The sequence below is a fragment of the Hemicordylus capensis genome, chromosome 2 (assembly GCF_027244095.1).
Source record: "Hemicordylus capensis ecotype Gifberg chromosome 2, rHemCap1.1.pri, whole genome shotgun sequence".
Lineage (NCBI taxonomy): Eukaryota > Metazoa > Chordata > Lepidosauria > Squamata > Cordylidae > Hemicordylus > Hemicordylus capensis.
Window position 1 is genome coordinate 161,728,304 of NC_069658.1, and position 27,148 is coordinate 161,755,451.

The 27,148-nt window shown below is 44.7% G+C and overlaps 1 protein-coding gene across 1 annotated transcript in view; it reads right to left on the reverse strand.

Annotated features, from left to right (window-relative positions):
- Positions 1–27,148, reverse strand: part of TBX15 (T-box transcription factor 15) — a 143,439-nt gene that overhangs the window by 21,864 nt on the left and 94,427 nt on the right. The window contains exons 6-7 of the mRNA XM_053303610.1: positions 23,411–23,475; positions 8,064–8,161 (exon numbers count right to left, since the gene is read on the reverse strand). Of these exons, the coding sequence (XP_053159585.1) occupies positions 8,064–8,161; positions 23,411–23,475 (163 nt within the window). The remainder of the gene's footprint in view (positions 1–8,063; positions 8,162–23,410; positions 23,476–27,148) is intronic.

Genomic DNA, 27,148 nt, shown 5'->3' on the forward strand with positions numbered 1-27,148 from the left:
GGAGGAGAACTTAATACCAGACTAGGTCTCGACGACGACACCTTATATGCACAACAATGCTGCCCACCCAATCCCAAAGCAGACCTACTCCCCCTAGCATTCCAGTCGAAGGACAAGAAGTCAAATTGCGCCAGTTTCTGTCTAGCCCAAACGTCTAATTGATTAAGTGCCATCAAGTCGGTGTCGACTTAGCGACCACATAGTTAGATTCTCTCCAGGATGATCTGTCTTCAATTTGGCCTTTAAGGTCTCTCAGTGGTTCATTCATTGCTGTCGTAATCGAGTCCATCCACCTTGCTGCTGGTTGTCCTCTTCTTCTCTTTCCTTCAACTGTTCCCAGCATTATGGATTTCTCAAGGGAGTGTGTCTTTGCATAATGTGTCTGAAGTATGATAGTTTGACCCTAGTCATTGAGTCTCAAGTGAAAATTCTGGATTGATTTGTTCTATGATCCATTTGTTTGTTTTCCTGGCTATCCATAGTATCCTCAAACGTCTTCTCCAGCACCAAAGATCAAAAGCGTCAATTCTTTTTCTATCTTGCTTCTTCAAAGTCCAGCTTTCGCATCCATAGAGTGTCATGGGGAAAAACATTGTCCGAACAATTCTAATCTTTTAGGTATAGGCACATCACGGCATCTAAATATCCTTTCCAAGGCCTTCATTGCAACCCTACTCTATGGCATATTTCTTGACTGCTGGATCCTTTACTGTTGATGGTTGATTCTAAAAGGCAGAAGTTATCCACCATTTCAGTGTCTTCATGATCAATTCTGAGGCCCATTGTCATTAGTTTAGTCTTCTTTACATTTAATTGTAGTCCCATTTTTTCACTGTTCTCTTTTACTTTCATTACTAGAGCTTGCAGATCATCCACATTCTCAGCTCTCAGAGTGGTGTCATCAGCATAGCACAGGTTAGTGATGTTTCTTCCTCCAACATAAAAACCACACTCATCTTCTTCCAATCCAGCTTCTCTCAGTATATGTTCAGCATATAAATTGAATAAATAAGGAGAAAGTATACAGCCTTGTCTAGCATCTAACGTCTAGCAGACTTAATCTCCACATCCTTAATGGCTCCATTGAAAATGACCACCCTGCAGAATTTACCGTCTGGGCCATGATTAAAATGAGTGTCATTGGCTATGTAATCATTTCTGGTAACCTACTTCACTTTGCAGACCACTTCAAGGTCACACCTCAATTTGATAGCAACCACTTCCCAGTCACCCTACACCTTAAAGCATTTGTCCAGCAGCTCCACACAGAAGATCTTTACCAACCTCACATCCTACCAGTGGGAAGAGCCTGCTGCATCAAATGGTCCACCCAATTGAATAAGACAGTAATGGAACAACTCTCCTCAGAACACTTTCAATCCATTCGCATCTCCCTGCTCTCTGTAGATTCCTCTAACTTAATCCTCGAAAACTACAGCAACCTAGAGCAGGAATTACAAAAGCACTTAACCCATAGAAACAACAACTGCTCCAAGCTGCTCCTGCATTGCTCTAAACTTTGGCTCGACTTCAAATGCACTGATGGTGGGGAGCTCATTGCTAACTACACCTGCAAGGCCAACACAAGTCTAATGATGGTGCAGGACCTTCTCAAACAGAAGAGGCAATACAAGAACTACTCAAACACAAGAAAAAAGATGCTATGAAAGCTGCCTGGACACACCTTATTTGAGCAGTCAGAGCCAATGACTCGGCCCTATTCTGGCACATCACTGTGGGCCACCCTAGCAACAGCCAGACACACCTGGACAGCTTCATCTCACCAGAGGCCTGGGAATGGCAGTTCAAAGAACTGTACAAAGGTGAAGAGGTAGATCACGGATGCCCTAAGTAACATACAGAGGACCTTTCTCCATGGCCGCTAGTGGCACCAGCTGAGATTATGGGCCTGATCTCCAAGCTAAGACCTGGGAAGGCTCCTGGCAATGACCTAATTTCCTCTGAGCTTATCAAAAACAAGTCAGCATGCTGGGCTCCCATTCTGGCTATGCTGTTCACATCCACTGACAAGCACAGATGTATCCCTGAGTAGGGATGTGCACGGAACCGGCTGGCACAGTTCATTTCGAGTCTGAACCGGACTCAAACCCGACCAGGCCAGTTTTGTCTGACACCCCACCGAAACCCCCCCCCCTTCAGTTCGGTTCCAGTGGGGTTTGCAAACATACTCCCTTCCAGGGAGTTGCTGGAGGTGGCCGGCGGGGGGAGGGAGGTCCACAGAGGTTCCCCCTCCCCCACTGGTTTTCCTTATGCTGCGTTTCAGCCACTTTTCGGCCTTCTCTGCTCAGTGCGGTGGCCATTTTGGAGGCCTGCACGCCTGCGCAATTAGCCTCTGCAGAGACCAATCATGCAGATGCGTGGCCTCCAAACTGGCCACCGTGCCGAGCAGAGGCCAAAAAATGGCCAAACAGCTGGCCAAACCGGCCAGCGGGGGGGCATAAGGAAAGCTGGCGGGGGAGGGGGAACCTCTGCAGACATCACCACCACCTCCAGCAACTTCCCAGAAAGGAGTAAGGTAAAAATAAAGAAATAAAAATTTACACTGAAAAACATTAGTGAATCCTTCGAACATTCGAGGGGTGTTCGGTCTGCGGTTGGACCAGACAGGGGGTGGTTCGATTTGACCACAAACCGTCGAACCAAAGTGGTTCAACATCGAACTGGCTAAACGTTGAGCTGGTTTGCACATCCCTATCCCTGAGGACTGAAGGCTTGCAGTCATAGTTTCCATATTTTTAAAAGGCAAGAGAGACAACCCAGCCAATTATAAACCTATCAGCCTGCTCAACACAGTCAGCAGACTCTATGCTAAGCACCTACACTAGAAACTAAGGGACTGGCTAGAACAAGAAAACATCCTGGCAGAGGAACAGGCCTGATTCAGGGAGGGATAGTCCACAATTGACCAGTGTCTTGTCCTTCAGCACTTAATTGAAAAATACTCCACTTGCAACCCAGTCTCCCTATATGCAGCTTTCATTGATCTCAAGTCCATCTTGACTCCATCTCTTGACCCAAAATTTAGGGGAAACTGGAAGCCTCCTTGATCAACCAACACCTGCTATCCCTCATCCTTATTCTGCATGATGACACATCCCTGATAGTTAGATGTAACCCCCAAGGACACTTACTGTATCTAATGCTGTCTTGACCCACAAGGGTGTCAAACAAGGTTACATACTTGCTCCTCTCCTGATCAACTTCTACATTAATGACATGGTAGGCTACCTAAAAAACCCAGACTTCCACCCTCCAAAGCTGGAAGAGAAACATATCTCCACCCTGCTTTATGCTGATATTGCAGCAATTCTCTCAAGGACCCCTGTAGGACTGAAAAGAGCACTGAGGGCCCTTGCCCATTATTGCAAGGAAGACCTACTGGAAATCAGTTACCATAAAACCAAATCCATGGTCTTCGCTAAGAGACCTAGGACACACACCTGGTGTATAAAGGGGAATGACATCAACCAGGTCTCTTGCTTCAAATATCTGAGGGTGATTTTCCATGCTTCTGGGACTAGGAAGGCCCATGGTGGATATGTTGCCCAAAACACCCAGAGAAGTGCTGCTGCCATTCTAAAATTCTTCCATTCAAAAGGGAGTCAATACATACCCATAATCTAAGTCAATGGCACAACTTCTATACGGTGCCCTACCCAGCCTTCTTCTAACTATGCCCCCCCCTGGAGCTCATCCAATCCAAATTCCTAAGAGCAGTACTGCAATTCACCCCTTGTATCTCTTTGGCCACTCTATAACTGGAACTGCACTAAGGGTGCCAACCACCCCCATGGGTTTCTAACCCATGGGGTACAGGGTTCTCTTGTTTCTGAGGTATTGAGTGTGGATTCTATGATAGCAAATGAGATTTTCAATGAGACATCATGAATCCACTCTAATATGCTATCATAGAATCCACACTCAGAATACCTCAGAAACAACAGAACCCTGTACCCCATGGGTTAGAAACCCATGGGGGTGGTTGGCACCCTATGTGCACTACACCACCACTCGCTCTGGGCCACCCCAGCACCCCCCAAGTGCACTTATGGGGCTGCTGAAAGCTCCATTATAACTTATTACGAGGAAAAACCTTAAAGACGCGTAAACTTCAACAATTAACCAAAAATCAGCCCTCTGCCCAAATCCTTTGAAAAAACTCAGGTAGCTTCCCTGCCCATAACCGGCACTACCACCAACCCCACACCACTCTAGGCCACCCCTTTCCCCCCAACGTGAAGTGATACACCCTTCATTATATCTAATGGGGGGAAACCTTAAAGACACGTAAACTTCAACAATTAACCAAAAATCACCCCTTTGCCCAATTCCTTTCAAATAATTCAGGTAGCTTCCTTGCCCACCCTAGGAACTACCAGCCACCACCCTGCACTCTACGACACCCCTTCCCCCCCCCCCCCCCCGACGTGAAGCTATACATTTGCTGCAATCCTCATTATTCTCTATGAGGAATTCAAAAATACTTTAACAATTCACCAATAATCAGAGGAGTGTCCAATTGCCTTGGGATTTTTTGGGTGGTAGGCACCCCTGCCTGTCTACCACCCACCCCACTTTTGTGCCCCTAGGTGCTCCACAATAGGGTATATGGACTGGTTCGGGTCCCATTATACTCTATGAGAAAAATAATTAAAAATATTTCAAATATTCATAAAAAATCATAGGGGTGTCTGATTGCTTCAGGGTTTACATGGTTGTTGGCACCTATGGGTGCTCCACAATAAGGAATAATGGTCTGGTTCAAATCCCATTATATCCTATGAGAAAAAAATAAATATAAATTTCAAAAATTCATAAAAAATCGTATGAGTGTCCGATTGCTTTGGGGTTTGGGTGACAGGTACCCCTGGGTGCCAGCTACCATCCTAGCTACTTTTTGAGATCTGAACCCGTTGGCATCTAGAAACATGCATGTACAAATGGCACATACTTCACATGCAACAGAATGGAACTGTATGGGAGTTTCCTTTTCACACATTGTAGCAATTCTTGGATAGCAGGGGGAGGATTTCAGTGACAGACAGGAATGCTACCAAGATGAAATCTATAGTTATTAATACAGAACTGATTCAGACAGAATATTATATCCCGGGGCTGGTGTCTAATTGAAAATGTATATTACAATGGGAAGATAGATTTTTCCAAATTCTGCACATACACAACAATATTCTATAAGTGTATAAGAGTTAATTAGCATCAAGCAACACTTGGGGCTGTTTTCATGTGTGAATTTGATTGTTAGAGGCAGTAGCAGGTGGAAGAAATGGAAGGGAAGCAGTAAATTGTGCTCCACCTATCTGGTTTCATCAATGCCCTTTTGTATACTAGTACACTCAGGGAGTTTTAGGACCTGCAGGTCTGCAAAGAGAACTAAGGTTTCCTATTAGTTAACTCCCTCAGCAAACTACAATTTCCAGGATTCTAGATCATTATGATAATTAAACTGGCATACCCCCTGCTAACTGGGCAAAGAGGCACCTTGCAAAGTGATACCTCTATAGCGACTATCCCTATTCAACCCAGCACAGCATATTTTCAGACAGTGGCTGTTTGTTGGTATCCCCTGGTGCCTTTTTAATAAATGATTATGAGCCCTTCTGGGAGAAGAACCCATCTTATTATTTTTGCTAGGTAAACAGCTTTGTGAACTTTCTTTGTTGAAAAGCCGGAGGGAGGAGAAGGAGAAGGAAGCAAAGAAGCATTCACTCTCTCTGCCAGTCCTTCTGGAACATCACCAGCCAGGAGGGAGCCCATGGCTCTGTGCCTGGATTTCCAGGTCATCATCCAGAAGGCCACCCTGGGCATAGCTATATGCAAGAATGCAAATCTCCCAGGGGATGTTGTGACAAACACACTGCAAATGTTGCCACTTTTCCTAGGAAAAATAACAGCAAAGGGTTATTTCAGAGCTGGCCTTTACTGAAGGCAGGGATCATCTAACAGTGCTCCATGTTCCTTGGCAGTGACAAGAAGAAGCCAAAACCAGCAGGGAAGCAGTGTAGAAACAGTAAACATGCAAACAAGCAACATCATCTCAATCAGCAGACAACCAGGAATAGGATGAGACGGGAGGCAGCAATAGGATGGCCACTGACAAGACTATCCACTGTTCAGCTAAAAACACACTAAGGGTATTATTCACACATGTAGCCTAACCCAGGCTAGGGCAGCCCAACCTGAGTTAGGGTGCGCGTGTGAAACGCTTGGAGTGAGGTCGATCCCAGAGCCACCCCCACACCAAGCCCCATTTCTTAACCCAGGGTTTAGCTGAGGTTAAGCGGACCTGTGGAGTGGGGGAAAGAGTGGCGGTGCCTTCTCCTCTAATGAGAGTAGCATCACACTCATGCTCCAGGGCACCCTAGGATGCAGGAGAGGGGAGTCCTCCATGCTGCTCCCAGCATCGCCCTTTGCCACATTCCCGCTCGTGTGGGCACGCGGTGCAGTGGAGGGGAGGATGGCAGCTGCTCATCTGCCAGGGAAGGCAGACAAGCTCCTACCTTCCCCACAGCCCACCTGCCCTCCCTAGTGGGGCTGTGGGCATGACCTCACTGGATGACATCCTGGTTAACCAAGCACAGGTGCTTGTTGTGGGGGGGAGGTCTATCAACAAGCTCTCCTTCCCCCGGAAGCCCTCCATGTCACCTGAAAATACGTCACTTGAAAATACGTCAAAGTGCTTCCAGGGGAAGGGGAGGTCATCAACATCTGTCCCCACTGTTGAGCCAGCTGTGAAATGGAGTTAGTTCAATGTTTCAGAAGCAGCAGTTCTTCTCCCATTGTACTGGTGCTTCATTAGTCGGGAAGTCAGCCAATATACTGAGTGAGTGAGAGGCTGACATGATGTGCGGTACTTACGAGTATGGCAGGCATCAGTGCCAGACCCAGCAGCAGCAGAGACACTGAGAGGACCAGTGGGAGCACTATATTTATCACCATATTTATCACTTTTCTCATGAATGAGAAAACCAGCCTTAATGTTCATAGTGCTACTACCAGTTCTCAGTGGCCCTACTGCTTCTGGGGCTTCCGTGCTCATGAGTACATTGTACATCATATTAGCCATTGGCTTTTATTCTGTGGTTGTTTTAAAATTGGCAGTGTCTTTCTCCTTAAGGTACTGTTTACTTTTCTGAATCAAATCTCTTTATTTCGGTCAGCAACCAGCATGAGATTAAAACAAATGTAGAAGAGAAAACAATCAAACTTCTACTACAAACAATAAAACTAATTAAATTTTAAAAAGTCCTCCTGAACATAGATCAAGGTACTGCAAGTGGGCCCACCAGAACTACTAAAAATACATAACTAAGAATAAAAGGAGACAGCAGTATTTCATACTTATGAGATTATTACATACAGATCAAAATTTAAACAGTTGCCTTCCTGACTCCTGAATCTGAGAGGGGTTAAACAATTCAGGAGCTCGGGGAAATTTTGTTGTTAGCTTCTTTTCTTATGAAACCACGTTATATTGAGTCAGACCAAAGGTTCATCTAACCAATATTGTCTAGACTAGTGGTTCTCAAACTTGGGCCCCCAGTTGTTGTTGGATAACAATTCCCATCATCTCCAGTGGGGACCTGAATTTGAGAACCCCTGGTCTCAACATCTGGGGACCCGCATTTCGGTCTACTCAACTGGCAGCAACTCTCCAGAGTTTCAGGCAGAGGAGGCCTTTCCCAGGCTTGGTGCCTGAAACCCAACTGAGGGCTGAACCTGGGACCTTCTGTAGGCAAAGTATGCCTTCTACCTCTAACACTGAGCCAAGGCTCCTCCCAGATGGCAGGGAAACTAGCCCAAGCTAGCTATGCAGGAGCCTGCTGTATGGCTGTAAGTCACCTCCTTCCCAAAATTTCCCCCTATTTCTGCAACTGGAGGGTATACTTTTCTGTTTTATATCTTTTCCTGACTGTCAAGAGACTCTACAATGTTGGGAATTCAGCTGGATACCATATGCCCATTATAAGGCTCTGCAGTTGCTTCACTGTCACCATTCTGGCGCCCATTATAATATGGCTCACCTTGCTGTTTTTGCATGGTGGTAAAATCTTCAAAGGTGAGAGTGCGCACGGGGGGCCTCCAGAATGCATATGTTTCCATAATGGCCTCCAGGCCAGTTCTGCGAAATGAAAAAAAAGGAAGGAAGGAAAAAAGTGTCAGTGAGCAGGTAGATCAGGTTTAATAAATGAGGTGATTTAAACTTCATTCTTCTCTCTCTATCAACAGCAAGTGGACAGTCATTTTGTCAGCCATGAATTGCTATTCTGCACAAAACTGAATGTTTTTTTATCACACACATTATCAATGCTATAATATCAGCTTCCCGTTTTTTTTCCTTTTAATATTTTCCTGTTAGCTCCTAAATCAATCACTCTTTGGTACCGAAGAGTTTCGTGATTGATTAATTCTCTGCTGCTTCTTTGATCACAGAGGCGCTGATCTTTCCAAGCTGTGCAGAAGTAAATCTGCCTCAGACACAATGGGCCTGGACCTAGACAATCCCAGGAAAGGGGGATAAATAAATTAAATGGGACATGCAGACAGAGACTTGCCAGGGGTCAAACTCAAGGTCTAGGGCAGAACTGGAAACTGAACTCAGGGTTCAGAATAACATCCTTAACCACTGACCATAAAGCTAAGAAGGATTTGGAAAGGATGCAGCCAGAAATGATGAGTGTAATCTAGAGAGGCCAGTTAACCTTTCCAGGTTATTCACTCCTCCCACTTTGCTTTATTTCTTATTGTTGCTCTGATTTCTCATAGTTCATTAAATTTGAGAATGTGCTCGTGTTCGACCTCTGAAGCTGTAAGGTTCCTCAAGGGAGTCTGCGCTGTTAAGGGGACAGCCCATGGCATCTAAAAAAGACTTCCCTAGCTATGCTTCTATTTGTTTATCTTGACAAAGTCACCTTGAAAGCATGGACGTTTTTAATATATGGGAGCTGGCAAACTAAACTCTATATTTTAACAGCAAGCTTAAGAGAGGAGAAGTTGTTATATAGTGTTTATTAGCTGCTAAGCTGTCGGAAGTAAGAACAGGAGATGTTTCCAAATAGCAACCTCACCAAGACATGGAATATATGGAACAAAACTATCTAGTTAATACGAAGGCTACAGACTTTACACAAAGCTCAAGAAGCGAATACAAAATGTGACCTCAGATTGTTCAAGTTAAGACAGCCTCACACAGTTACAGTACTAGAGACATTGAAAAGAGCCTCCTCACACATTTGAAAGTCAGAAATACTGCACATACAGTGAGCCAACGGGCCTGCATGCATGGTTCTCCAACCTATGACAGGGGTTGGTTCTCAAGCTCCAGTTATGTTAGTTATGCTGCTGGATATCAGGTGGAGGATGGAGGAGGGGAAGGCATGTGTGCTCCTGATTCCAAGACACCTGCAAGGTGAAAACAATCAGGAAGTGATCATGTTGAAAGGGTCCATCATGGGTTGCTCGGTGCAGGCAACCAACATCAGCAATCTTAGATTTGAAGTAAGGTGGTTGATGTTAGTTGCCCAAGCCAAGCAACCATGATGGACCCCTCCCAAACAATCACTTCCTGGTCCTTTTCACCGCGCAGATGATTGGGAATTGAAACTGCATGTGCCACCTCCTTCTCCCCGCTCTGCTGCCTGACATTTGTGCAACCTGAGAACTGGCCCAGAATGTGTGATGTGAGCATGAGCATGTATGTACACATGATGACCTAGATTTCTGCAATATTTTCACCCTTTTTTTGAGGCGGGAGGATCACGGGACTCAAACATGAATCCACATCACATGCTGTGTCATCCATGTTGGGAAGCGGGGGCTCAGAGGCTTGCTGATCAAGAAACCTTGTTCAAGAAACCACAGAAACTACAGAATCATAGTGATCTTAAACTGTGTGTTAAGTTTAAGGTTGTCCAAACAACCCCAATCCCAGGTGATTAAAGAGGGCTGGTGGGGAAGCAGAAGTATACCTACCTTCCCCCACACGAGCAAGGGCTCACCTGTGCTCCATCGGGCTGCATGCCCACACGATCGGCATGGCGGAGACACCTGCGATAGGGAACCTGGAGGAGGAAGTCCTTCAGTATCCCGCAATGCACTGCATGAGCAGCAGAGAATCTGCCTGCGTTGTCAATGTAGCAACTCCCAGCTTCCTGGTCACTCTATAGACAGCACTCAATGGTGCAGAGCCAGCCAGGCTGCCGGGAGCTGCTGCACACGATCAGGGCTGTGAGGTACGATAAGGCTTTGCCCCTCTTACTTTGGTTTAAGGCAAGGTAAAAGAACAGGTTAGCCCAGCTCTGATGCAGCAGGGTCGGAGCTGGTCCCGTTGCTGCACATGGGCCTCTCTACCTGAGTTTTCCCACTCTACCCTGCTCTGCCTGGTCATATGAACAACCTTAATATCTTGAACTAAAGAGAGATCAAATAAGTTGAGTATGTCAGAAAGTGGACAGACCCAGCCTGTCATGGGAGTCAACTCCAAGTGATTAAGAATGGCTCTAGGCATTGGATCAATAAATAGCAATTTTTGCATCACTTCTTCTCTTTCCCTAATGCTCAGTTTCTTTGATTAGAATCCAGTGGCTGACTGCCAACCTCTGATACAATGGGGGAAATCCAGCAATAGTTAGCCATGTGGAAAGCAACAGGGACATTTAACTGTATATTTTTATTTATTTTTTAAATTGCTTTCAGTGGAAATCAGGTGTGCCTAACTTGTGCCCAGAACTATAACTAGCAGATTTGTGGCCCAGGCCGTGCTCAATTTTAGCACCCAAGCTGCTTTCCATATGTGTGGTGGCACAGTATCAGATCTATCCTTTATGGAACTTAGGACTCCGAATGTTACAGACCAGGCTACCCAGTCCAAGTTCTGCCAAGGTCTGATACAGCCATATTGTGGCCTTAGTAGGCAGCCCTGGTTCAGATCCACGTAACCGAGGTGAGTCTGTTGACTGTTGGACATGTATCCTAGTCCTACTTCAATAATCACAGCTGAGCAGGATCCAAAAATCTTTCCCCATATGTTCTCTGTGTAGGAATCTGTGTTTAATATGCTGGTGGATATGGCTGTTACTTTACATAAAGGAAGTTATGAAAAGTGTTTGGGTGTTGTTTTTTAAGCCCATCATTGTCTTGGAATTATTGCACATGTATCTCTCTTGTTAGGCATTGTGTCCATTCCCTGTGAATGGACAGAGACCTCCTTACTTTGTGGTGCATCAGACAAAATCTCAAATCACTCATGAAAACACAGCTGCCATCCAAGAATGGCTATATAAGGTTCTTTGCCATACAGTATCCCCAACCTTAAATTTTGTCTTCAACTTTGCTACTCAAAAGGCAATGGGTTGTGGGCCATAAGAGGAAACTGTGAACAAGCCAGGTTTAGCTTCTACTAAAAGTTAGCAGATGAAATTAGTGTTTACATGAGTGCATTTGTGAAGTGTAACAAATTTACTTCTCACCAATTCCACCTTGTGAGAAGGTTCAACTCCTTATGGTATTGTACTTCATGACTAATCTGAGGTTTCAGTAAGCAGGATTGGGAAGTGTCATTTTAGGACATTATGTCAGGGGCTGTACCCACAGAGGATGAGCACAATCCAGTCAAAATTATTAAATAATGTAAGCCATTGTGGAGTGGTGGTAATTCTAGTTTGGAATATGTTTTGTGTCTGTACTCTCACAAATAGGCTTGCACCATCCACACACTTTCTTCAACACTGGAGTGAGCTACATTGCATTCTAAGAGCAATATCTTGTTCTGGGTACTGCTGGCAGGAACTACAGGAATAGCAAAGCCTACTGTGATCAGAACTCTGTACATTACCAAGGCAAGGAGTCAATCACTGGAAAGATGGGCCTTCCCCAAAACATGTTTTACACAAAGATCACCTTTGGACATCATGGGGAACCTGAGACTAACTCACCCCAGGTTGGCCCCCTATGACATCCAAATTATCGAAAATGCGGTTGCAGGACCCAACCGCAGTTCCAAGATCTCCCCCAAACCTCCGATGGAACCCTCAGTTTGTAGTAAGATACACTTAACAAACTGTGAGTCAGGTCTCACGATCAGTGAGACCCAGGTCTTGAGAGTGGGCTAAGACACGAGCACACAATTGCCAGCTCTGTGACGGAGCCGGCGGGGGCTGCAGAGCTTGGGGGCCACGCAGCCCCCAGAAGCTCCAGTATGCCCTGTACAAGCACACAGGGCATACTGGGGAGACCCCCGAAGCTGGGAGGCAGCTTTTCGCTTCCCCTCTGGGGTCTACTCGTGAGTAGCCGTGCTGCGGCGCCACACTGCGGCTACTCACAGTTGGGAAGCCCGGGTTTGCAGAGTGCTCGCTCCGCAAACCTGGGCTTTGGGGAGGGCTACAAAAGCGGGCTAGCCGCTTGTAAGCCACCGGTCTCGCCTGTGAGCCTGGTGGTTTACACGATCAGCAAAAATCGGGCTAGGCTCTCCTAGCTCGATTTTTGCTGATCGTGAGAATAGCCCCTGAGGCTCTGGAGGCTGCAATGTTTAGTCTGGATTGGGCAACTCAACGAAACCAAAGTTAACGGAGGAAGTTCCTCCTGCTGCTTAAATTCTATTGGCAGCCACAGCTTTCCTTCCACAGACCGAGGAAGCCTGCATACCCAATTCCCACCCCATTGCAGTCTCCCAGACTGCAGATCTTAATCATCTGAGAGCACGTCAGGGGACTCAGAGGCAAAGGTATGTCTGAAGGCAGCCAAAGGCCTAATTCTCATTGTAATGGTTAACCTGGGTTGTACCACTTTAGACTGCAAGTAGCTCACATGATTCAGTATTCCTCCATACAAAAAAATACATAGAAAACTAGCATATCAGAGAGTCAGCTGGGCTAGAATCCTTCTCCCTGATATGCTAATTTTTGATGTAGGAGGTGGATTGTCCATATGAAAGAGGAACCATATGAACTCTATCTTCAGTCTGAAGCAATACAGCCCATAGGTTTATTACCTTAGAACTAGGCCAAAGAAGAGAATATTGGAACGGCTGCATCTCAGATACCGCCCCCCCCGCCCCCAACACTTTGTTTGAAGCTACAGATGCTTTTTGTAAAGAGCAGATGATTCATGGATGGATGGATTGATTAAGATGAATGCTCAATTCAGGCCCCACCGCCAAGAGAAATGTAATGTAATTTCAAAAATCCAGGTTTTCACTGGGACCTCAATTACATTCAGGCACCTAAATAAAAAACAGGTTTCATAAGGTCTTATGAGACATTGGGGAAATGATTACATATTTGAGTCCCTCACTAACAACAGTTTTTTGTACATGATCTGGCAAAACAGACTGCATGTCAACTCTGCTCTCCTTTCCCTGTGTTCTCCCACACAGCCTAGTGGTCTAGTTTTGTCTATTCTGTTGAAAACTCTTTATTTCTCATGCTGTCATTAATGATGGAGGAGGAAAGAGAAAAACTTTACAGGCTCTGTTTCATTAAAACTGCCCTCGTTAATAGGTTTCCAGAATTCATTCTCTCTCTCTCTCTCTCTCTGTCTCTGTCTCTGTCTCTCTTTCTCTCATTTGACTTTCTTTACAGGTTTAATGCTATAGCATTTAAATAATAGGTGATATATGAAATGATTCCATTGTTTGGTGGAAATGGGGAAAGATGTTCCATGTATCTCTTTGTTTCAGTAACATTTTCCATATGGTTAGCCTCTATGGTTAGCTTGTGTACAAGTTTTTTGTTGCCATGTAATTGTTCCCTGAAGAAACTAGTTTGTTGGCTTTTGGAATACCTTCCTACATTTTCTACTCCATCTAAAAACTTCCAAGCATAAACTGCTAATCTCAGTTGTCAGAGATCTATGTAAAAAATGTGTACAGGGAAGTTTCATTTCATTTGTTTCCCCCTTGTTTCCCATTTCAGCTTTTTCTTTTTCTTTCCTTTTGTGCCTGGAATGCTAACCCTTCCTAGAAGAAGAGCTGCATTATTCCAAGTGAGGTAAGACAACATGTCAAAGGAAGGAGGGAAATGATATGTGGTGGAGTTGTTTTTTTAAAAAAACATGCTTCAGTTGTCTTAATTTTCAAATGAACTCTGGCCAAATTGTATGAAATTTAAAATTCACTTTGGCAAAATCTGATCCCAAATAAAAGCCCATTGCTGGTGTAAAGAGAGACTGGGAACTGAACATCAGCGTATGACTGGCAGCTGAGTGGACAGCAGTCAACAGCTCCCTTTTAAAAGTTGCACCTCTGAAGAGGATCCTATATCCTCAGAACTCAAGCCTTCATGGAAGTTGTAACTTTTGGTCTCTAAATCCAGGTGTGTGGGAGGAGTGGTTGTGGTTACTTACCGCTGTAGGAAAGGCACTCTGTCCATGCTGAGAGTCAGTATTTGATTACTCCTTAGGTTCCAGGACTGGGCTGTGGCATTAAATATGGCTTCTAGCTAAGCCCAGGTGAACTCTGGCCAAAATTTAGCCCTGCTCTCTCACCTGTCTACACCTTTCACTTATTTTCTTCTTCTCTGGTCTGTCTCCCCCACCCCCCATCTCACAGAAGAGGCCACAGCTTACTGACTTAAACCTAATTTAATTGTACTACTGTGCTGCATGGATGATAGCACTATTTGGCTGGTAATTGGATGTCATAAATGTCTTATTTTTAACCTGTAACCATCCCACTGTATTTGTTCTTCTGTACCTCATGGTGCATTTTCAGGGTTTCAGTAAAATGCTGTGCTAAATTTTCATGAGGTAGAATATTTGCCTAAAGTTGCCATTTGAGGAGGGTGCTCAAAAATGTCTGTGAAAACCCCCTAATGTCCTGTGCACTCTTTCACACATCCCCCTCCCCTGGTCACCATCCATAGCCATTGTTCCCCTGATCTACCGCTATTTGGGATGTGGGAACTTATCCCCACTGCAGAGGCAACAAGGCCTGATCCCTTTCATGATCCCTTTCATGGGGATGTGCATTCCTTTGAAAGTAATGCAGTGCAGAGTAATGGCAACTACATTTTGATATGCATTTAGAAATCTTTCCCATCCTCCGGTCTGTCACATGTGGATAACTTACCAAACCAAATGTGGCCTCTCTAGTTGATGCTGGCCACATGTTGCCTCATTGCTTTTGACCCGCTCATTTGCTGCCATAGATAATACCACACAGCATTACTGGATTTGTTTTGCTGAAAGAGGAATTTGAATCCCAGTCTCTCTGGTCCAAGCCCAACACCCTAACCACTATCCCACACTAACTTTCTAAGTTTGTTTTGTGGGGTCATACACTTCTAAAGGGGTTCCCAAACCACCAATTAATTCAGTCTAGTTTTATAGGGTTGAGCAGGATTCTAACTAAAGGGGGGGGAGTTGTAGAATTTATGAGCCAATAAAAACCATAGGTTTATAATAGACACCAAGCCATGCTTTTAATGGCAATTTTTACACCCTGTGAATGCTACAGTAAGTAATAAAAATGTTTTAAAAACCCAAACACAGTGGGGAAGAAAAAGCCTCAATTATCCCAGCATAAAGCGGAAAAACACATTTCTAAAAGGAAAGGCTTGGTGAAAGAAGAGACCAGATTGCATTCCTTTTTCATTGTGTGCTGCTCTTTTTTGTTTTGCTTGCCTTTCACTCCCAGAGAAACATGAAGTGAAGAAAAGTCTGCAACAGAAGGCCAGTAATCCCCACATCAGTAGCCACTAGGCTAGTTCAGACAACCATTAATTGGGTAGGATGAGCATCCTACCCAAGTTCAGGAGTTGAATGCACTCCCTTTTTGTGAGCAAAAGGTCAGGGAGGAGGAGAGGGGTGTGGCTATGTGCAAGGCTCCTGCTGGGTTGGATAGCTCTGTCCTACCCAGGGTGCTTTTCAGACTGCGGGGGAGGAGGTGGGGTAAGATCCGAAGGCTAGCCCTAACGTTTCAAAGCCAGTTAGTTAGCTGCTTCAGATTTTACACCACTTCTTCCCTCGCTGAGGCTTGGCGGGGGGAGAGAGAGAGAGAGAGAGAGAGAGAGAGGAGGGGGAGGAAGCATCCCCTGCTCCTGGATCTGCACACAGGGCACTTCCCTGAGGGAGAAGAGGAGGAGGGGGTGGGTGACTGGCAGCTTTCCCTCGCCTCCTTTTTTTGATGTATTTGCGCAAGGGCAGTGGACTTGTGCACAAAATTTAAATTTAAAAAATTGGCGATTGATGCACACACTTCTACAGCTGCAATCCTATGCACTCTTACCCAGGAAGAAGCCCATGGAACTAAATCATTTATTTCTGAGTAAGCCCAGCAAGCCTGAAAACTGTGCTCAACACTCAGAAAACCAGCTACTATTTCACAGCACACATATGATGTATTAAGCCCGAAACGTCAAGATAAGACCCAAAACAGCCTATGGCTATGCGAACAGCCCCTGCTGTTCCCATATGCTAGACGGTGTCCAAACCCAAATCACATGAATGGATAGCAAGCCTATACAGAGTGAGGCAATTTCAAGGTGCCAGCTAGAAAGTGCCCAGCAGCCATATTTATTTATTTATTTATTTATTTATTTATTATTAGTAGTAGTATTATTAAGATTTATATACCGCCCTTCCAAAATGGCTCAGGGCGGTTCACAACTCAGCCAAAATGGCTCAGGGCGGTTCACAACCATATCCAGCTATTTAATGAGGTAGGAGGAAAAGCCATCCTAAATATCATGAGCCTCACTTTCCCCACCTATCTTGCTTTTTACTTGCAAAACGGGATCACAAAAAAAAGGGGAGCTCGCACAGCAAATTAATGATCTGTGAACTAGCCTACTGTGCAACTAAACACTGTTGCTTGTTTAGGTGAAAAAGCATTTTTATAGAAAGGTTAGTTGGTTCCTCCTTTAAAATCTGCCCTGATCTTCAATTAACACTACCTTATTTTTAATGAGAGGCAACACTATTTACATGGTGGGGGTTCTATTGCCACTCCCAGAAATTGCTCCCTTTGCATGTGTGGGGTGAAGCAATACTGTACATAATGCTGGGGGAAATCATTGGTTGAATGGCCAAAATCACAAGCCCATTCTGCACATGACTAACCATGACGCTGAAGCTGTGGCAAAAGAAAGAAGCAAGAGCAGGGACTGAATACTTGCATGCATACAATGTGCACATCTACACTACAAACATATGCCAAATTTATACCAGCTGTCCTGATTCCCTCCAGAACCCTAGGAATTGCAGTCTGATGATGGTACTGAGAATTCTCAGAGATCTCTTCCCCTCAGCTACAGTTCCTAGGATTCCTCGCATAAGGGGCTGAATTTTAAACCCATTAAATTCTGTAGGGCAGATTATCCCAAAGTGGATCTCTTCAGGGACAGCTTTATCCTGGCCCTGCAAAGGGTTTACTTTAACCCTTTCATGTGCATGCATCGAGTGTGTGGTTTATTTGGGGAATCCCTCTGAGAATTACAGCAACTTGTTGGCTGAGTCCTGCAGCAAAACCTGGCAGAATCTTCATTAGCAGAGCCTATGTTATTAGATTCTGCCTGCAGAGCAGAAGTCTTCATACTCCATGTGCTCAAATTCTCTTGTATGACTGCCCTACCTTAATCCCCCAGGCAACTCTCTTTGATGTGTAAGACCTTAAAGGTTTTAGTTCCGTTTGGCATCAACAGAAAGCTGCTCTAAGCTCCTGAACAGCCACAGCCATGTAGCAATTTCCTGCCCTTCCTAATGTTAATGATCCACACGTTTCCGTGATTCCCAGGCTTTTCAGGAAAATGTCCAGTTGCACCAGACCAAGACTTTACTGAAGCCTCATTCAGCTTGCCAAGCACATGGTCATGGCTCATTCTCACCATTCACAGCCATCTCAAAACCACTGGATATGGTTAATACATTTGCACAAACCATCTCTTTCGCTCTCCCCAGATTTTCTCAAAGAAAATGAAGCTTTTGAGCTTTTAGATCCATGCTTTTCAGTTTTCATTGGGGAAGGGGCAGACCTCTTTAGTCCGTTTTAGAACAATCTGAAATAACTGGATTAATTTCCCAGTTGCCTGGAATATTAATTGAGAACTCAGACTGGGTTCAAATTGCAGTTCTAGGTTCTGGTATTCTGTGATCACACCATCATCGCCTGCCAGTGTCAGTGGCTGAAACCCTGCTTGGCCTTCAGACCAGAGTTGGTCCCTCCCTGTTACCTTCCACTCTGTATCATTTACTGGCAATGATAGAGATGGCAGGAAGGACCTGCATTTGTGACAATGTGGTCAGTCATCAGTGGTATGAACTTGGGGGGGGGGGCGCTCAAGCCCCTTCTGGGGCTTCCAAGGGGTCATTTCCCCTCCCACCCCCTAGGCTGCCGTAGCATCAACAAGCTCTCAGACTGGCTGCTTCACCAGTCAATCCCTGTCTTGTCTTTGCAGAGACTCAGCAAGTCCCTAGGAGGCATGGTGCTCGTCTTGACTGTTGCTTTTTAAAAAAGAAGTTGAAGATACTTCTTCAGTGCTAACCCCTGCTAACTGGGCAGGCAGAGAGCCAGCTTTTCAAGCGGCAATTCTCTTATATTTAGCTAGGAGGGAGCAACTATCCCTATTCAACCCCAGCACAGCAGCTGTGGCTGGTGTCTACCTTGTATTTATTTTTAGAGTGTAAAAGAGGGAGGGAAGTGTTGGGGAGGGTCATGGGAGTGATCCTTTTTGCCACTCAGCGCTTCCCCACAAGCTGTGTATATTGGACACAATAAGCCAACATCTTGAAGCTCAGCTAGAGAAAAGGCAGCTGAGGTTGCAGGACAAAGAAGTGGAAAAGTCAAGGAAAAGGAGAGGAGGATCAATGAGCATAGGCCAAAGTGAACTGATCTGTGAATTGTAGAAAGAAAAGAAAAGAGTCAGTTGCCAGGTAGAAGGGCATTCCCGTGGGGAGAAGCGACATGGGGGAAAGGACACAACTATGGAATAAAGAAGGAAATCTGAGGGTGGACAAGAAAATTGATACCTGTTGAGCAACGGGCAGGGGCCGAGCCACCATTGGGCCAACAGGTTCAAAGAACCCGGGCCGTGCTCAATCAGGGGCCACGCCTCGTGGCCCCGACACACCCCACCTGCGTCTGACATCAGATGCAGGGGTGCTGGTTTAGCTCCCAAGCAGGGGCTGCGCGGCCCCCATTCAGGAGTTAAATAGCTGCTGCGTCCGCGGCGTGGCCAGGAGTGGCTCTTCCCTGCCTTTAAAGCAGAGAAGAGCCGCTCCTGGCTGCGCTGTGAACATGGCACCAGCCCATGCTCCCCCTTCGGGAGTTAAATGGCTGGCACTGCATTCACGGCACAGCCAGGACCAGCTCTTCCCAGCCTTAAGGCTTGGTTCTCCTCCTTCTATCCCAAAAATAGATGGTATAATCATGACAAAGCAGTTGTGTTCCTTTTAAATATACAAATGAGTGGTAAGGCTGTCCGGTAAGAAGTATCTTTCTGTTTGAGAACAGGAATTAGTAAGGGCTGCAGGCAGTTTGAAACCAAGCAACCCAGCAGATGAGCACAGTATCTCAGCATCTCTAATAGCCACATTCTTTTACTTCCTTTGTTCTGGAAAAGCTTTTTAAAAATTATTAAAAATTTTAATAAAATAATTGCCTAACATAAATTGTGGCACAAGATAAGGAGTGATACAAGTTAAGGAACATAACTTGTTGATTGATGGATGGATGGATTGATTGTTCAATTTTTATACCACCGTTCATAATGCATCTCAAGGTGGTTTACAAAAGTTAAAATACAATAACATTCCATACAAGTTATAATGAAACCTTAAAATCAGTTAAACATTAAAAACCATAAAAACACCAAAAAAACCCCCTATTTTTTAAAAGATAAACAGAAGCAAGAAGCAAGAAAGCTGAGAAACCTGGCAGCCTCTGAGTGATAAAAGCCTGATCAAATAAAAAGGTCTTCAGTTGGTTTTTGAAAACAGCCACAGATGTCCAGGAGTGGACATACACTGGGAGAGCATCCCAGAGCCTGGGGGCAAAAACAGAGAAGGCCCTGTCCCCCGTGCATGACAATTTAGCTTCTCTTAATGTCAGCACACAGAGCAAAGTCCCTTCCAATGATCTTGTTGGGCAGACAGAAACCTTTGGGTCCTTCAGGTATCCAGGGCCCAAACTGAGCTGATTGAATCACCCTATACCAATTGACTTTTCTACTGACCAACAGCATCTCTGTCTTGTCTGGATTTAGCCCACATCCAGCCCACCACCACCCATCACAGCCCATTACTGCCTCCAGCCCTCAGTTCAGGACATCCACTGCTTCCCACTGGATCTGATGTGCATTTGAATGCACAAGAGCTCATGGCTTTCTAAAAGTGGTTTATATATTATAAAATATAAAGAGAACATCCCCCTAATGTGAGGATAATTCTTCAGTTTATTGGGGGGGGGGGGGAGGGTGGCAGAGGAGACAGGTAAGTAAAAGGTTTCTACCAAGAGCTGAGATCCCCAAAACTTGCCAAACAAAGAGCATGGGAACTGAGCCCTCATGCTACTCCTGTTGCACAACATCTGAGCCTGGTGTGTATGCACTTCTTGAGGTACAGGAAGGTAGCTAGGCCCCTTTGCCTGCCTTTGCGTTCCTATGCCCATCTAACCACCACCCCACCCCTGTTCCTCCCCTGCTGCTGCCAAAGGTTGAACTGGGAGGAAGGAAGTGCCCTCAGGAGGCTCCTCCCTTTCTTGCTAGAGCGGCTACTTCTGCCAAGATGGTGGCCTTTTTTAAGGTGCTTCCTCCGTCCTAGTTCAAGCCTCAATGGAAGCAGCAACAACACAGGAGGAAGGTGGAGAGAAGTGGGCTATGAACACTGGTGGGGATCAGCACAGAAAGTTGAGAGGGAGGAAAAGAGAGAAGGATGAGGAGATGTCAGAGAGTGTGACATACAGTGAGCCAGAGGCGGTGGTCAATAAATGTGGAGTGAGATAGAGTGCTGTATAAGTGGAGTGTGTGGCCAGGGTGAACTAGTATTTGTGCTTGGGAGTGAATGGTGAATGGCCAGCAAGAAGGTATCGCAAATTTCAAAAATATATCTATGAATATTTGAGGACTCCCGCTGTGTCAGAAAAAGGGAAGCAAGACACTTCAGATATTAACATCACCAACACAAAGGTAAGTGCTTTAATGCTAAAGAAAGCAGCCATTTGGTTTCTTCCCTAGAGAATGAGAGGCACATGAAATGCATAGTTTTCAGTCAGTTTAAGAAAGCCACAAACTCATAACAAAAAGGTTGGAAGACACACATTGTTGCACTGTTTCAGGAAGGAGGAAGTATAAAAGATCACAGGTGGTCATCACCAACATGGAGGTAAGTCCTGAAGAGGCAAGTCCTTTCTTGTCAAAGCAAATGACTACTTGGTTTCTTTTCCAGCCCACTAGCCTTTTCAACCAATCACAGTAGATGAAGAAGTTGTCACGAGCACTCAAAACTGGGCTAGGGCCACTAAGCCCAGGCTTGGCTGCCCATGAGAACCCTCAGGAGCCAACCAGCTCCCGGCAGCAAACCCATGTTGGGAGCCCACCTCTTAAACAGAATTAATGAAGCTAGTGCTCCCTTAGCTGCGTTGACTTGAGCGTGTGTCAGCACTGGTTGCTTTCTAATACACTGACAGGCACCTGCCCATCATTGGAGGGACTCCCACAATGCACTACTCATTCGGGCTTCTGCAACCTTCCCCCGCCAACCGCCCGCCACGCCACCCACCCGGTCGTGAGAACAATCTTGATATCTATTATGATTAAATGTTTATTTGACCATTTTGATTACTGTTTGGCCGACTGACAAATTTTCTAGTTTAGAAGGAACTGCAATCTATCTGTTCTTGCAAGACAAAAGGGGATACTTCTCCAAGGTAAGCTAAACAGGGACCTTAGACTTGCATGGAAACAGACTTGTGCAGAGAACTGAATGAGGGGCAATCTTTATTTGCAGGAAACAGCTTGACTTGAAAAATATAAAGCAATTCATAGCTTCCTACAAGCTTAAGAAAGCAACAAATGCATAACACAAAAAATCTGGTATGAGGTAAGGAACATCAGAATTGTTGCTTTGCTTCAGTACATGTAAAACATCACCATCATCGAAGTAGACCCTTAAGAAGTAAGTCATTTATTGCTAATGGAAGTGGCTGTTTGTTTTCATTTCTAGCTCACTGGCCTTTTCAGATCAATCACTGAAGACTAAGTGTGCAAACTTTCAAGGATATTGGTTAATTTTTAATTAATTTTTTATGTTTCTAAAACTGTTGTAAAATGTTATAACTTCTTTGTTTCATGGCAGAAAGTTACAAAAGGTTCTGGAACTGAATCCCCCACATCATTCAAGCCTCATTTGCAGGAAACTGATCCTTGCCTTCAAATAAAAGTAGTACCCCCATTTTTGCACCCCCATATTATAAATCCAGATTGACTGGGCAGAAAGCTCTCAAAATTCATGTGGGAGTAGTACATGATGGCAGGATTAAATGTGTTGATGTTCAAGGAGATCAGTCCATCTCTTAATTTGTAATGGGGTTATTTTTTAAAGTTTGGTTTTTTAAAAAAGCATTAAAAATCAACAGGCAGACTGATCTCCTTGAATGTCCACACATTTAATCCTACAATCACCTAGGAAAACCATGTGAAATTTCAGAGCTTTCTGCCCAACTATTCAAGAGTTATTAATATTTTTGAATTTCTAATTGATTCCTATGAGGAAATTATTCTTTAAGTTGGCAATTTGGGCTCAGCCTCCTCTAGTGGCGGCCTGTGTTCATTGCACGTGTTTGCTCAATCGTAGCTCCACCAGCAATGACTGTTTAGAAATATTTGCTAAAGAAAACAAAAAAGAATACTCTTGATAAAGTACTGTAAAGAACTAGAGCTGTCAAGCTTAGACAGCTTGATCAGAGAAAGCCATTTAAATTGAATGGCACTTTCAATGACAAGAAGCCTAGAATTGTTTTGAATATTGCACAGATAAATAAATCCTGCAAAGCACCCCAAAAATATAGACCCTAATTCCAACAACTAATTGACATTGCATTGGCTGTGCATAAGATTATGTGAGGGAATCACTTGATGGATGGCTAGCTTTGGCAGTGCCATTTCCACTTTGGGGAGGAAATCAAGGGAGGGGGTCCGGATTCAGCGCTCTGCAACAGATGACCACCTGTCAGGAGATAGATGGACAGACACAAACATCCACAAGATGATACATATTTCTGCCCCAGATGTTGGATGCAGGGGCTTTTTACTCCATACAGCTACATCCTACATCACGGAGGACTTGATCAAGCATAGGTATCACCATTACTGGACTAAAATGATATAGTAAAGGTAGACAGGGAGGAAATAGCCTTGAAGGGAAAGTAAAGGGGATTTCTTACCTGTTTCTTCCAGAATCCCTGAATCCTTTTGCAAATGGATTCCGGTCAATTTTTAATCTGGTGATCTGTAACAGAAATCAAAATGAGCTAAATTCTATTGTGAATGTTTACATTGTCCCATGATATTTTTACAACTATTATTATTCTCCAATTGCTCTTCTTCTTTCATTGGTGCTTGATACCTTTGTCCACTATTTAAACAGTTTGCAAAATGTTCATAACATGCATCATAAGCAAACAGGAACATAGGAAGTTGCCTTATACCGAGTCAGATCATTGTTCCACCTAGCTCAGAATTGTCTGCTCAGCCTGGCAGCAGCTTCTCCAAGGCTATAGGCAGGAGTCTCTCTCAGCCCTATCTTGGAGATCCAAGGGAGGAAACTTGGAACCTTCTGCATGCAAACATGCAGGGACTCTTTCCAGAATGGCTCTATCCCCATAGGATATCTTACAGTGTCCACATGTAAAGGCTATTCTCACGAGCAGCCTAACCCAGGCTGGGGCAGCCCAGCTTGGGTTAGGCTGCTCATGTGCAGTGCCAGGATTGAGGCTGATCCCGGCGCTGCTGCGTAGCCTAACCCTACTTTTAACCCCTGCCCTTAACCCCAGCACTGGGGTTGTGTGTCTGCTCGGGCTGCATGCATCCTGCCCATACACAATGTTGGGTGTCTAGCGCGCCCGACTCTCAGGGGAATGCCCCAATGCACTGCACTCATCACGGAGTGCATTGTGGGATTATTGGAGTCTGGGGAAACATGTCCTGGCCTCCAGAGAACCGCACCGCACTGTGCAGCGCAGACTGTGTGGGTCTGTGGCAGCACACTGAAGGGAACTTCAAGGACTGTCTGTGGGGAAGGTAGGTCCATTCCTGCCTTCCCCCCACCCTTGTAGTCTCCCATTCAAATGCAAACCAGGGCAGACCCTGCTTACCCAAGGGGACTATCCATGCTTACTACCACAAGTCCAGCTCTCAAATGAAATGTTTTCATAAATGGTTAATGAGCAATCCTAGGGCAGCAAACAGGGCTTTGAAAAGAGCTTATGGACCAGTTGAAGGTGAGAGCTTGTTCAGCTTCCACACACACAGACATGCGCCATCTTTTCCATTGGGATCTCATATGCGGATCCTGCAGGCCAGTTCTTGCTTTCTGTGATAAACCCACCACTTTTCAATACTATTGTATATAAATATTTGTAATAATAATTTTGATTTTTTATAATAATAATAATTATTATTATTATTTTGATTTGGTTTCCTAACTATGTCATGCAATCAATACAATTTGGTGATGTGATGAGGTCATGAAGCCAAATCAGAGTGAAGGCAATGATTTTTATCCTTGCCCTGGTACAGCTGAAGTATTTTAAAAAGGAAAAAATGGCATCGAGCTGCAGTGGGGATAGTAACTGCTGCTGCTGCTGTCAAAACCACAAACAGATTGGTGAATCCTTCCCTCTGCAAACCACCTCCTTTTAATCCAAACATGTTGACTATATAGATTATTTGGCTGACTCCTAATTGTTACACAAAGGCTGGTGTGCTCATCACCCATATATCGACAGTATTAAAGCTAGGCCCCTCAAGCCTATGATGTCAGAGTTGCAGAACCATTGGGTAGCAGTGACCATAGTGTGATCCAATTCAGCATATATGCGACTGGAGAATTGTCAAGGAAGTCCAACACAGATGCCTTGGACTTCAGAAGAGGAAGCTTCTCAAAGATGAGGGGACTGGTAAGAAGGAAGTTGAAAGGAATGTCAGGAGGATCAAATCACTCCAGAAAGCATGGAATTTACTTAAAACTACAGTACTAGAAGCACATTTGGAATGTATACCAAGAAGGAGGAAAGGTACCATCAAGTTCAGGAGGATGCCAGCGTGGCTAACAAGTAGAGTTGGGGAAGATATAAAAGGGAAGGAGACTTCCTTCAGAAAATGGAAGTCCTGCCCATATGAAGAGAACAGAAAGGAACATAAACTCTGGCAAAAGAAATACAAGGAGTCAATAAGGGACTCAAAAAGAGAGTTTGAGGAGCATACAGCTAGAAGTGTCAAGGGGAATAACAAATAACAAAAACTTCTTTAAATATATCAGAAGCAGAAAACCTGCCAGGGAGGCGGTTGGATCCTTCGATGATGAGGGTATGAAAGGGTTAAGGAGGATAATGAGATTGCAGAGAAGCTGAATGAGTTCTTTGCATCTGTCTTCACAGCGAAGGATACTGATCATATACCCTCTCCAGAATTGAGCTTTTCAGGTTTAGCGGCTGAGGAACTGGCCAATTTGAGGTGGCAAGGGAAGATGTTCTAAACTGTCTTGAAAAACTAAAAATGAACAAATTGTCAGGGTCAGATGACATTCACCCAAGAGTTCTGAAGGAACTCAAATGTGAAATTGCTGATCTCCTAACAAAAATATATAACTTGTCCCTACAATCAGGCTCTGTACCAGAGGATACAGCCAATGTGACTCCAATTTTCAAAAAGGGATCCAGTGGGGTTCTGGGAAATTACAGCCTTAACTTCGGTGCTGGTAAGCATACTAAAGGACAAAATTGTTAAGCATATAGAAGAACAGGCCTTGTTGAGGGAGAACCAGCATGGCTTCTTCAAGGGCAAGTCTTGCCTCCACTAACCTTTTGGAGTTCTTTGAGAGTGTCAACAGGCATGTGGATAAAAGTGATCCAGTTGACATAGTATACTTGGACTTCCAAAAAGCTTTTGATAAAGTTCCCCACCAAAGGCACTTAAGTAAACTTAGTAGTCATGGAAAAAGGGGACAGGTTCATGAGTGGATCGGTAACTGGTTAAAGGACAGGAAACAGAGAGTAGGAATAAATGGACAGTTTTCACAATGGAGGTAGGTAGTGGGGTCCCCCAGGAATCGGTACTGGGACCAGTGCTCTTTAACTTGTTCATAAACAATCTAGAAGTTGAGTTAAGCAGCAAAGTGGCCAAATTTGCAGATGACACTAAACTCTTTCGGGTATTGAAATCCACAACGGATTGTCAGGAGCTCTAAAAGGATCTCTCTAAACTGGGGGAGTGGACAACAAAATGGCAAATGTGGTTCAATGTAAGCAAGTGTAAAGTGATGCACATTGGGGCAAAAAACCCCAACTTCACATATACGCTGATGGGATCTGAGCTGTCAGTGATTGACCAGGAGAGAGATCTTGGGGTCATGGTGGACAGCTCATTGAAAGTGTCATCTCAGTGCACAGCAGCTGTGAAAGAAAGCTAATTCCATGCTATGAATCATTAGTAGGGGGGTTGAAAATAGAAATACTAAAATTATAATGCCCTTATACAAATCTATGGTGTGGCCACATCCGGAGTACTGCGCACAGCTTTGGTCACGGTATCTTTAGAAGGATATTGTAGAACTGGAAAAGGTGCAGAAGAGGGCAACCAAGATGATCAGGGGCCTGGAGCACCTTCCTTATGGGCTCTGTACCTTGGAAAAGAGGTGACTAAGGGGAGAAATGGTTGAAGTGTATACAATTATGCATGGAGAGAGGGTGGTCAGAGAAAAAATTTCCTTCCTCTTTCACAACACTAGAACCATGGGTCACCTCATGAAACTTAAGGTCAGGAAATTTAGGATCGACAAGAGGAAGTATTTTTTCACACAGTGCATAAGTAATCTATGGAATCCTTTGCCATGGGGTGTGGTGATGGCCACCAGTTTGGATGGCTTTAAAAGGGGCTTAGACAAATTCATGGAGAACAGGTGT